The sequence below is a fragment of the Fistularia commersonii genome, chromosome 6 (assembly GCF_037954325.1).
Source record: "Fistularia commersonii isolate RoL2024-O1a breed Wild chromosome 6, RoL_Fcom_v1.0, whole genome shotgun sequence".
NCBI classification, from domain to species: Eukaryota; Metazoa; Chordata; class Actinopteri; order Syngnathiformes; family Fistulariidae; genus Fistularia; species Fistularia commersonii.
The window spans coordinates 8293883-8306991 of NC_141289.1; the positions used below are offsets into that span (position 1 = coordinate 8293883).

The window sequence follows — 13109 nt, forward strand, 5'->3', positions numbered from 1 at the left end:
TTCTGAAACCTTCACACCACAGCTGCCACTGCTGGAAGACACACAGACAGATAGATAGATAGACAGATGGGTAGATAGATAGCTAGATAGCTATCTAGCTATCTAACCAAATAGATAGATAGATAGATAGATAGATAGATAGATAGATAGATAGATAGATAGATAGATAGATGTAATATGTAATACCGTGGGCAGGGACGGGCCTATACGGACCCAAATTAATATAAATATTTGGATCTTTCGGCTCATACCATTTGGCAATATTACATGTCGGCGTGGCACGCCGGCTCATAAATTTCCATCCCTCCCGTCCCTCCTCTCTCCTCGGGTTTCCCACGGGAGGTGCCAGACGGCCAGTAATTTGGTTGTCTTGGCTCGTCTGGAGTAACACCTGCCCCCTCTCTGGGGAGGGAGAGAGCCTTTCAGCCAGGAGCACACATGGAGGCTACCACTGCCTTTAGCTGCTGACCACTCTGCGTGTGCGCGTATGTGTACGCATGCATGTGTGAGTGTGTGTGTGTGTGAGTGTGTGTGTCAGGGAGAAGTTCTTCATGCTGAATGCGTTTGATTCGCCTATATGTTGTGTTAAGTATCAAGTGTGCATGTTTGTGTGTGTGCGTACAGTAGCAAGCTGATTTGCATGCTGACGTCATGCCTTCAACACACACACACACACACGCACACACACACATGCACACACACACACACACACACACACACACACACACACACACACACACACACACACACACACACACACACACTTCATCCAACCTCGCAATCAGCTGAATATGAGCTGACTCCTTTTCACTGCAACCCTCCTCCCTGTCACCTCATTCATCCCCTTTAAAGAAATATTTTCATTTGTTTTTATTGGTTGATTTTTTTTTAATCAAGCGTTTCCGTTTTTAATGAAAAATAACACCGTCGAATATGAAAAGAGTCCATCCATTAGAAACCGGCGGTCACAGGAAACCTCGACTACAAAAGACCCGCGGAAAGCAACAAGTAGCGACACAGCACCCTGAAGAGACGGAGAATCTTTGGATCGAGGATCTGTCTGGGGCTCCTTTTCTTTATCTTACTATAAAAAAATAAATAAATAAAAATCACGTCATACATTTCCTAATACAAAGCAGAGAAAAGAAAAATGGAAAAAATAAAAATCAATAAATAGATATATTAAAATAAATTAAATAAATAAGCAATCGAATAATATTCAGATAAAATTAATTTAGATTTTGTAGTTGTTTTTTTTTTTTTGTCTTTTGGTCACAGCAAAAAAAGAGGGTGAATAGTTGTTTTTTTTTCCACCTCTGGTTCTCATCACCCCCCATCCCTCCTCCTCCCTCGTCGGAGGCCGTGATCACATCTCCCATCATCACTGACACGTTTCCAGATTGAAATTTACGAGCAGCCTCTTCGCAGTTTAGGGGACAAAATGATAATAATAATAATGATAATAGCAATAATAATAATGTTCACGGAGACAATGAAGGAACCCCCGTCTTGAAGTGCTTATCGTTGCTATGGATACATAATAGACATTAAATAATAGTTGTAATAATATCGTAATAATAACAATAATAATATACACCAAACATACATCAAATGAATAAATAACGCTATGGAGTAACAACAGAAAGTGCATTATTATTGTTTTTTTTTTTTTCAATGAGTAGGAACACCATCACTTTTCCAAGTTCAATTTCACAGCCTAAAATATAGAAGCGACAAACATTATACATTTATACAAACTGATAGAGGCCAGCCCATAATATCACCGGAAGTGAGAGGCGCCTCGGGGTTTTAACACAAGGGAGAAAGAGAAAATAGAAATTCATTCCGTACACCCGGAAAATAAGAATCGAAAAATAAATAAATGAATAAATAAAGAACAGGTTAAGGTCACAATTTCATGTCATAAGTGGCACTTACGCATTTAAATGGTCTTTTTTTTCTTCTCTTTCTCTCCTTTGACGGAAAACACCTAAACCCTAAGTCTAAAGCAGCTACGCTCCCCGTCCTCCACCCGGGGCCCCCCCACCTTCTCTCCTTTTTCAACATTTTGTTTTCTATATTTAATGGGTCTAAAAAAAAAACAAACCCTCCCGACTACAAAAAAAAAAATCAATTTTTTTGTTGTTTTTTTTTTTTTTGCGAACAAATAAGGTCTCTTATTCCGCATCTTTGTTGTTATTTCTAACATTAACGCCTGCAGGGGAGGGGGCTCAGAAGGGGAGGGGGTTAATACTCCCCCTCCTTCCCCATCTGATATGAAAAAAAAAATAATTATAATAACAATAATATTTATTTTTATTATTGCATCCTGGGGAGGAGGGGGGTGGCAGCTCCAGCCCACGTAACGGATGACGGGGCTCACACCCGGGGTGGAGGCGATGGAAGGGCGGGTGTGCAGATTCACCCGGGGCGAGGGAAAATGCTTACTATTTTAACGGAATTTTTTTCCAGTTAATCATTATAGGCTCCACGCGTGGAGCCGATAATGCGTCCCTCCGATTATTATTTTAAAACTGATTATTAATATTGAAAAAAAAAATGTTTCCCCACCGGAGCGGCGGGGAGGCCGCGACTGGAGAGCGGGCTCCCGGAGGCGCAACGGCGGGGGGGCCCTCGGCGCCGGCCCCCCCTGTCGTGCACGGTTCAGCCCGACCCTGGCTGCGTGCATGTGTGTGTACGTGTGTGCGTGGGGTCGTCTTTTAGACATCCAACACGTGGTTGAGATAGGATATATAGCAGATGGCCAGTCTGAGGATCTCGATCTTGGAGAGCTTCTTGTCCGGGGGCAGCGTGGGCAGCAGCTTCCGCAGCTCCGCGAAGGCGACGTTGAACGCCTCCACGCGGATGCGCTCCCTGGTGGCGTGGGCCGAGCGGTACTTGGCCGTGGCCCGCCGTCGCCGCCGTTTCTCCTCCCGGCTCAGCGGTTGCTCGGCTTTGCACTTGGGCCGCTCCTCCCCGTCCGCCGGCTCGTCGGACGCGCAGCCCGCCGCCTTCAGGCCGCTCAGCAGCATCTCCGGGTCGGACTGCGTCCACGACAGGTCCGCCTCGGCCTGGTCCGGGCTGAGCATCATCTTGGAGCCCGGGGAGTTTGACACCGCTCTTCCACGGGTTCCTGCAAGGAGGAGACAAATAATAAATCCAGATTTCCACACCTTCGTGCATTTAATGCACGTGTAAAAGCAAAAAACAAAAAACAAAAAAAAACATTTTACACTTCGGGCAAATCCAGTTATCGCCTTAATGATTCATGATCCGAATCCGAGCCTCAAACGATTCAAGGCCTCCAAAAGAGCCGGTTCGTTTTGAAAAGAAAAACAAGCCTCTGAGTTTGTCATCTGTTTTGCAAAAAAAAAAAAAAAAAAAAGAGGAAGAAATTCCTCTCTCTTCTTTTATTTTGGATTTTTAACCCCCTCTTCCTCCACCCATCCACTCCCCCCAAACACACACTCCTACGGTCGATTAACATAATCAGAAGGGGCCATCTGTCACGGAGAGATGAACACATCTGCCCGCCTGACGCACGGAGACAGCAGGAACAAACCATAATAATAAAACAAAATAAAATAAAATAAAATAATAATAAAAGAGAAGGGGGCGTGCATGTCACTCACCTTCAAAGAGAGGACTTTTCTGTTGCTCTTCTTCCTCTTCCTCTACCTCTCCCGGATCTAGAAGCGCTCTTGAGCGAAGCCAGAAGTCCGGATTAACTCATATTCCAGCGTGGGGCCCCCAAAACCGACCTCCCCCCTCCCCCTCCTCCACCACCAACTTTATTTCTGCTCGTCTCCCCGCTGCAACGCGCATCTGGGGGAGGAAGAGGAGGGCGGGGGAGGAAGAGGAGGGTGACGGTCGATCCGGAGGAAAACAACCTGCAGCTCGGCGCTTTTTTTTTTTACGTGCAGGTTCGGCTTTGGGTGAGATGACGGCCGGTCTGGATCTTCTTCACGCACATGCACACACACACACACGCATACAGACACACACAAAACCTCCAACCCCACCTCCACCTCCTTCCTCCCAGACAAAAGACGCGCACGGCGGCGGAGGGTCTACCCGCGCATCCGAGGAGGAGGAGGAGGAAGACCCGGCGGAGATGAAGTGGCGCGGGGAAGGTGAGGCGGATGGATGGATGGATGGATGGATGGATGGGGAGGGGAGTCAGCCGAGGGATAATCCGCGCGTAAACGTCCGCGTCCGTGTCTCCGCTCCGCCGGGCGTCAAGTCTGACGGCGGGTCTGCGCGGCGCGGCTCATAAAGGCGCGCTTCGGGGGACGGAGGGATGGGATGGGATGGGTTGGAGGAATGGTATTGTCTAACGCCGCCCCGTCTCTCTCTCACTCTCCTCACTCTCTCGCTCTCTCTCTCACACACGCACACACACACACACACACACACACTCCTCACGCCCCTCAGCCCTGGAGCGCTCTGCCTCCCGTGGGAGTGTGTAGGGGGCAGAGAGAGAGAGAAAAAGAGAGAGGGGGGTGTGCATCATAAAAGAGGGAGGCAGAAAAAAATCCCCCCCCAACGAAAACAACAACAACAAAAACAACAACAACAACAACAACTGCCTTTTCCAAAAGTGCGGATTCGCAGAAGGGAGGAGGGAAAGAGGGATCTTTTGGATGGAACAATCTAAGCTGAGATGAGAGGAGGACAGAGATGAAGAGGAGATAAGACAAGATAGGATAAGATAAAATGAGATAAGATGAGAGAAGAGGATGATAAAGAAGAAGAGGGGCTATGATAAGATGAGATTAAATGAAATGAAGGGGAAGACAAGATCAGATGAGAGATGAGGAAGAAAATGATGAAGGGGAAGATGAACACAGATGAAGAGGAGGAGGAGGAGATATGACAAGATGAGAAGAGGTGATGGAAGAGGAAGATAAGATGATTTAAGAGAACAGGAAGATGAGGACAGAGATGAAGGGGAGGAGATACGATAAGCAAAGGTAAGATGAGATTTGAGAAGTGGCACATGATAGGAAGATGAAGATAAATTAAAATAAGAGAAGACAAAGATGAAGATGGTGGCGAAGAGGAGATATGGTGAGAAGAGGTGAGATGAGATACAGAATAAGAGGAAGATGACGGTGAAAATAAAGATAAGATTAGATCTAGTAGATATGCAACCGACCCGATCCTTCGTTTTGATTCTATTTATTTGCTTCCATAAATAAAGCTTCGTCCCTCATATGGCCTGTGTTCAGGTGTCTTCTTTCCAACACTCTTCAAACTAACTTCTGATCCTCCCTGCAACTGTCGACAAGGGTTCTCCTATCTTAACCATAATATTAGACCAACATGGAATTTAAAGTCATTTTTTCACGTTTGAATCTACTAACTTTGCCGTATCCTTTCTCATCCCGTCCCGTCCGTCCCATCCGGCTCTGGCACCAGCGCGGGGTCAGGAGGGCCGGCTTCCAGAGGACGGGCCGCAGCCAGCGAGTGTTGGGACTGGCTGTGCCTAACGAGGTGATTAAAATGATAAGGGGAAGCATGGATGACTTGCCGTGGCCTGCAGCCACCGCCACACACACACACACACACACACACACGCACACACACATACGCGCGCACACACACACACACTGCCAGCGAAAGGGAAGGACCACTATAGTGCCAGAAGGACCATATCAGTGCAAAGCATGTGCGTGTGTGTGTGTGTGTGTTCACGTGCATTGTGTGTGTGTCGGTAAAAGAGAGACAGAGGAAAAGAAAGAAGCCGAGAATGTGTATAAATGTGTCTGCACATGTGTGTGAAATGACGGACAGCTCGCTTTGGGCTCCGGCCGGGTTCGGCGAGTGTGTGTGTGTGTATGTGTGTGCGTGTGTGTGTATGTGACACAGAGAGACTCACAGCGGGGTGTATCAGCGACATGTCAGGACCAGGAGACAGAGGCCTCCTGACAGCTGGAGCCCATGGACATGCACACACACACACACACACACACACACAAACACACACACAGAGCCAAACTAATTGCGATGCAGACGAGGAAGGAGAGATGTTTTCTGATTGGTTGTCTGTGCTGCGTGGACCCCTCCCCAGCCTGCCAGGCCCCTGGCCAAAGACACGAAGGACCCTTCCCTGGCTGTTTTGTCTGAGCCCGCTGCAGATGCACCCTCCAGCTGATGTGGAGACCCTGGAGAGAAACAGGGGGAGGCGTCCTGGAGGAGTTCCTACACCATGCACCGATCCGTGTGCGGATGCACAACAGCTCTACGATCAAGTTAAATGGAGAGCACACATGTCCAGCGTCAAGTGCTCGGAATTCATTCATTCATTATCGATACAGATTATCCCGCACTCGGGGTCACGGGGGGTGGGGAGCCTAAGCCAGATGTCATTGGGAGAGAGACGTATGGAGACACAGAACCGTTCGCCCTTTCATTCACATCGACGTTACATTGCATTACAGTCATTTTGCAGACGCTTTTCGCCAAAGCGACTTACAAAAAGTGCAATTCAGTCACTGAAGATTCGAAGTACCTGCAGTCGGAAGTCAGAAGTGACCACTCAACCAATAGCCGTCTCAGAAACCATATACATAGACCAGGGGTGTCCAAACTTTTTGCAAAGAGGGTCATATTTGTTGAGGTGAAAATGTAAGGGCTGTAAAATGTAACCTTTAACATTAAATGCAAACTATTGCAAAAACTATTGCAAACTAATGCAAACTATATTTGAAGAGAACGCAAATCTAGATTTTACCAAAATAACTCTGTCTTTCATATATGAATACCCCTTAAAGTGAAGAAAAATCTGTCTGGGAAAAAAAAAGAAAGATTAAACATATCTGGGTTTATATTCATAAAGGATCACAAAATGCCCCTTGACTCTTGTGACAAAGTCCAAAGTGTCCCACTGCAAGAGTGTGTTCACAGGGCTACTGCCATCTTCTAGCAAAGTATAAAATAGCTTTATTTTGCTATGTTTTATAATGTGGTAGAACGTGCTGGTAGCTGCATATTATTGATTTTATGACAGAGGCTGCGGGCCGGTGTAAATTTGAACACGGGCCACATTTGGCCCGTGGCCCGGACTTTGGACACACCTGACATAAACATACGGTCATTCACTCTGTCATTCACATATCATATGGAGACATACAACTATTCACTCTCTCATTCACACGCCATTTAGAGACATACCACTATTCACTCTCTTATTTGGATGTCATATATCCAACATTCACCCTTTCCTTCACAGATCACATTTGCATACAACCATTCACTCTCTCAGTCAAACGTCATATCGGGACACGCGACCGTTCACCCGCCGTGGCGGCCGGGGAATTCATCCTCACCGATAATCACCAGGAAAGGTGATTGATTCCGCAAACTATTGGGAACAAATGATCCCCAACACCCAGCTGGATAGCGGCACAGCGACGGAGGGGTTGAAACTTTCCCTCATCGTTTCCGAGCCGACGTCTCCTCTCATAAGAGTTCATGTCTGGGGGTGAAGCGTCCGCTCACCGTTTGTTCCCGTAATCTTGCGGAAATGGCAAACGCGCAGGAAACCCTTTTCTGATTTATGACTCCGATTATTATTCGCGGGGGTTTATAACACTGATCCAGCTGAGGCCCAACATTCCCAAGTTTCAGCGGAAATAAGATGCAAATTTGAAACCCGACTTTAGGATCGTGTTGCATTCCGGGATCGAGGTGAACCCTCAGAAAGAAATTCACGGCGTTAAATACCCCGATTTTTGAAGGGGCAGATCATTTTAAAGAAGCCGTCACGGAGGAGTCGATGACACCCCGATGACACGGCCCGCGCGGCTAATCGGTCGAAGCTCCCGCGGCTGTCTGAGCCGCTTGTTGAGAAAAAAACACCTTGAACTCGTGTGACAAACTCGCACCTGACACCTATCACACAATAACACTGCGCGCTCTCCCCGAACACTCCCAGGGAGCAGCGGGACGGAGCTGTGAAATGGGAAGGATTAGTCACTTTGTCAGGAGACGAATGAGGCTCCTCTCAGGTGGACGGCGAGCCACGGGGAGCGGCAGGGAGACAACGAGAGGGGAAGAATTAGTGGCCGGCTGGAGGAGACGGGGTGAGCGGCAGAAAAATGAAGACAAAGTGGGGAGAAAAGGCTATTTGCAAGACGCGAAGGGAGGCGACTGATCATTTTGCAAAGTTCCGACCTGCAGCCCAGAACCTCAAAATCCAGGTGATAGTCTGAGCTGAACACACACCCGAGCAGTGAATGGACGTCTACTTCTTCTGCCGTTTCCCTCCGGGGGATTGAAACACACGGCAGTCTGGATCATGGCTTTGCATGCGTGCATGCTTGCATATGTGTGTGTGTGTGTGTGGGTGTGTGTGTGTGCGAGACCAGGAGGTGTGGGATTCAGAGAACTGGGGGTCCCATGTGAGAATGCGGCCATCGTCAGCGCTGCTGTGGCAGGCCTCGGCACCATCTGTGCTCCCAGCAGGGCGCCCAGTGTGCTCCCCGCCACCCAGACGCATATGGACACACAAAGGTGTTCACTTTCTCTCTCTCATGCACGGACACACACACGTGCACGTGCACACACGCGCACTCTCACCGGGAGAAAAGAGAACGCTCTCGGGACAAAACAGCGATAGAAAGCCTGATGACGATTCAGTCGTCGAGCGCGCAGTACGCCGAGGTCTTGTGGATGAGGATAACCTCAGTGTGATGGAGCGGAGGTCCTGTGAATCAGCAAACGAACCAGCTGTTTGGTCCTTAATGCAAATCAATCTCCCGTCCAAACATTCAATTCCTAATCTCCAGCACATACTAGCATGATAAGACGCTCTGAGTTAGCGTCTGAGACACTCAAATCCATAACATGACCATGTTGGTCTCTTGGAGAACATGTGAATGTTATGTGGATAAAGGCGTAAAGCGTAGGAGTGAGATTCATTATCTATGTTGTTTATCCTGCAATCAAGATCGCCTCTTGTTATTGGGCACGAGATGGAGATCATCGTCGATATCATGGCCGCATATAGACACACAACCGTTCACCCTCTCATTCACGTCACATAGAGACACACAACCATTCACCCTCGCATCGGCGAATCCGATGAATCTTTTTGGTGTTTTTGGACCGCGGCGGGAACTGGAGAGCCCAGAGATAGCGTGAAGACCGGTTCTTCTCACGGTGAAGCAGAAGCACTGACCACTGCACCACCATGATGGCTGAGGAATAAGGCCGAGATTCCCAAATGTCAATTTCTGGGGATGTACAAGTGTTTTGAACTGGCCTCCACAGAGTTATAGATGGAAGACGAGGGGTCGACCGTCAGCGGGGTAACAGGAATTTGATCCGTCTTTTTCCCGTCGTCTGCTAAAGAGCATTAGCTGTTGCTAAATTAGCCAAGAGACAGGCTAACGGTAGCTCCGACTGCAATCAAAGGAACACCAGAAACCTCGGAGTCCACATTTCTGAGGGAGCGGTAGGGACTGTATTCTCTTTAGTTGTCATGGGAATTAGCTTCGGGTGGTGGGATCATGTGCTCTTCTTTGGAGGTTTGAGGCCCGGCTGTCAATGATGGGCAGATTCCATAAGTATTGACGAAAAGCGATCGTCCATGTTTGTGTCAAAATGGAGGACGTATGCAGAAATAAAGGTTAAAGAGCTGATGGAGATCTTCCATCAGGCCAGATCAGACCACACCATATCCTGACGGGCCGCGCGTTGAATGGAATAGTCCGTGCACACGCAGCTACAACCGTGCACCCAGATTACAAGCACAAGAGAAGTGTCTGGATCATCTGGTAGGATAACTGTCTACCAAATAAGGGAGCTGTGGTGGCAGATCCAGGCCCGGATGTCAATCGGGAGAATTAAACACTTAAAGACTGCCTCTGTTTGATATGAAAAGACAATTCTAGCTGACTTGACAACAATTCTTGGATCTCCGGCTAGAAGAGGTCACACTATCGTGCGCTTTTTTTCCTCTTCAGATGCCGGGATTGTTGTTGGATGAAAGCGAGTGATTGGATTCTCTCATCACCTGAGCTCCGTTTTGGCTCAGCAGGGGTCATAAATCCAGTGTTTGCACAAGTTTCTCCTCTCGCTCTACCCCGTTTATCACCCTTCACCGCTACCTCCTGCCCGCTGACCCCCTCTCTGAAGCCGCACCTGCTTCACTTACCACGTCGGTTGGTTTCTCCTCATCCTCCATCCTCCCGCACCTAGCCTCCCTCTGGCCCCCACCCTAGTGGCCCCTTCTCCTCCATCCAGGGCCTCCAGCTGGCTGATGAGTTCATTAGGTCCAGAGCTCTGCCAAGGACCGCTACATCGCTCCGGCCAAACCGGGAGGCATCAGGAGGCCCCTGCTAGCCATTGGGTGCGTGCCACAGTCATTGGAGGTGGGACAGATAAAGTCCCAGGGACTCCCGCATGTCCGCGTTGGGCTCGGCGTCCGTTCTTGGAGTCATCGGGTCCATTAACAATCTGGTCCAGGGGCTTGTCGCTCTCTGGAAGTTCGGCGGGGCCCCGTGGTCTGAAGGGGTCCGCGTAAACAATGAGGGAAACAGATTTCTAATAATCCCCACAGGTCGCAGTGACATCTGGCCCCGCACTTGAGCGTCGTCTCAATTAATTCGGAAAACACAAAACAAAAAGCCCGGGGGCAGAGATCTGTGGGACTTAACAGGCTGCTTCGTATGTGTGTTTCTCAGCGCGAGTGTGTGTGTTGGTATTGATTGTGGCGTTTGATTGAGTCAACTGCTGAGCACGTGCGCGTGTGTATGTGTGTATGCATTTTATTCCAATTAGATGGGGTATACAGCTGCGTGTTTTTTTTTTAAGGACGGAGGGAAGAAAGTTGCTGGCGTCGCATCGGGAACGACTGAAATGCACGTTCTGCATCTGCAGCCCGTCTTGCAGCAGCTTCTCACTCCTCACCCCGCCTCCCCCGCTTACCTTTTCCCTCCTCCTTCCTCTCCACGGCAGGTCAGCTGGGGTCGGGGCCTCCACGGCTGGGCTCAGGTGGAGCCTCAGCTGGGCATAGGTGGTGGTGGTGGCGGCGGTGGCGGAGGCGGAGAGGAGACACGAAGGGACGAGATGACGAGAGCCGTGTCCTACAGGGGAACCGAGAGGGAGTCTGTCAAAAAATGAAAAAGAGAAAACAAACATGTGCGATCACACGAGTAAAGAAAAAAAAAAAAAAAGACAGAGACAACAGCTTTGTCCCTCACGCCTCTTTCTACACCTCCCCCTTCTTCTCTCTTCCACTCTCTCACTCCTGCTCTCCTGGGAGCGGCCTGGCCGGGCTTGGCCTGAATGCCATCTGCTGCATAATGTAACGGGATGGAACTCCAAATCCTTCATTTCCACTCACTGCCTGTCATCGAAGTGTGTGTGTGTGTGTGTGTGTGTGAGTGTGTGTGTCCACTCGTGCAGTTGCAAATGCGCACATACACCAAAGGGTGCGAATGTTTCCGCGTATGTGTGTGTGAGATCAAATTTTACGGATCTTGTGGCATCACACTGACCCGGAGCTGAAGCTGAGCGGAGGGTTTGATGATGTGTGATGGATGGAGTGAAAGAGTGGACGCCGGCTGTGTCTGTGTGTGTGAGTGTGTGTGTGTGTGTATTTTCTAATAGGACTGATTGATCGCTTTGTAAAAAAATATATCCAAGGCTTTGCAACATTGTTGTCTTTAAATGAGAAATATATGGTGAAAGTTTCTTCTCGTAGACATGAGCTAGACTTTTAGCTACACAATGCAAATTGATGGAGTTGTTTCTGGCTTGTTAGTTATTCACAGGCCGTTCGTGATGGGATATTCTTTGTCCAATAATGTAGCCGGGATGGCGTGCAATGTGCGATAAATCGGGACAGTGTTGACGAATAAAGATAAACTAACAGCGAGGTTACTGAACATTAAACTCGGTGAACTTGAAGCAAAGTATCAACTTCAGAATCTCTTAAATCCAAAGTGCAAAAGAACATTAGTCATGAAAGAAGCGCTCGCAGAGTTTGTGAGGAAAAAACGATTTCCGAAGTTGAAGAAAAAAATGAGGCCCGAGCTACTCTTTCATTTCCCGTTTCATAATCACTTAGTTCAACCCCTGGACACAACGGGAGCTCCTCTGGTTCCAAAATCTTTGTGACCTGGAGGTTTTAAGCTTCTTGCATCTCCTCATCATCAGACCAGGTGAGGAAAAAGATACTGGTGATGGCATATAAAGCAGAACCTCGGCTCAAGTATTTAATTTGTTCTTTGGTGAACCGAATCTGTGTATCCTATTGAAATCATGGTAAATTGCATTGATTCGTTCTCCAGCCCAAAGAAACACACTGAACTTTTTATGGGTTTATTTGTGGTAAAAAAAAAACCAGAAAGGAGTTAAAGCTTTAATATCACATGTTTCTTGTGTTCTTTCTCTTTTTTTCAGCACTTGTACTCAGTGTTTCCTTCACTGAAATCAGCAAAATTAAAGCCTTTGAGTATTTGAGACCTTCGCTAACGCTAACGCTAACGCTAACGCTAACGCTAACACTATTTCCGGCAAGCTGTCTTCCAGTAATCCAAACTAACAATAACTCCTGACAATAATTTCTACTTCCTCTAAGTATTGAGGCCTTTTCTTCGCAATCGTAGTCACCACTTTAGCCACATCAGCCGTCTTTCGCGCATCTTTGTTCTTCAGGATTGTACAGATGGCTGACTTTGCCATGTTGTAGTGTTTGGGGGGATTTGTAGCACGAACACCGCTCTCACGTTCAGATATTATTTCCTTCTTCAGATTGACTGTAATTCTTAACTTCTTCTTCACACCACTATCACTGACACTTTTAGCTTTTTTTGGGAGCCACGACGAGGGCTAACTCACTGCACAAAGCATGTGAGCGGAACGATGAATGATTTAAACGACGCACAACCGCCGCTACGCTACAACACCACAACATGGACAACCTGTGAGCTTGTTTGTGTGTTCGCGCATGTTCGAAATTTGCTCAAAAACTCTGTCCGTAGGCTGGTTTGTTCGTGATCATAGGCTTGTAAGCCGAGGTTCTATCGTATATGATGGTCTGGTAGGCCGCTCCGATCACATTGCAATGCGTTAAAATAGACGGTCACTTGATTTAT

General features: G+C 48.0%; 1 protein-coding gene across 2 annotated transcripts in view; it reads right to left on the reverse strand.

Moving 5' to 3' along the window:
- Positions 1-863: 863 nt before the first annotated feature.
- LOC147233299 (helix-loop-helix protein 2-like) overlaps positions 864-13109 on the reverse strand; it is a 32506-nt gene continuing 20260 nt past the window's right edge. The window contains exons 3-6 of one of the 2 annotated variants that reach the window (XM_086147958.1): positions 10936-11116; positions 5367-5488; positions 3633-3700; positions 864-3133 (exon numbers count right to left, since the gene is read on the reverse strand). In XM_086147958.1, the coding sequence (XP_086004084.1) occupies positions 2721-3133; positions 3633-3700; positions 5367-5386 (501 nt within the window). In that variant the 5' untranslated portion in view covers positions 5387-5488; positions 10936-11116 and the 3' untranslated portion in view covers positions 864-2720. Of the gene's footprint in view, positions 3134-3632; positions 3701-5366; positions 5489-10935; positions 11242-13109 lie in introns of those variants that run through there. The other variant, XM_086147959.1, reaches the window with a different exon arrangement.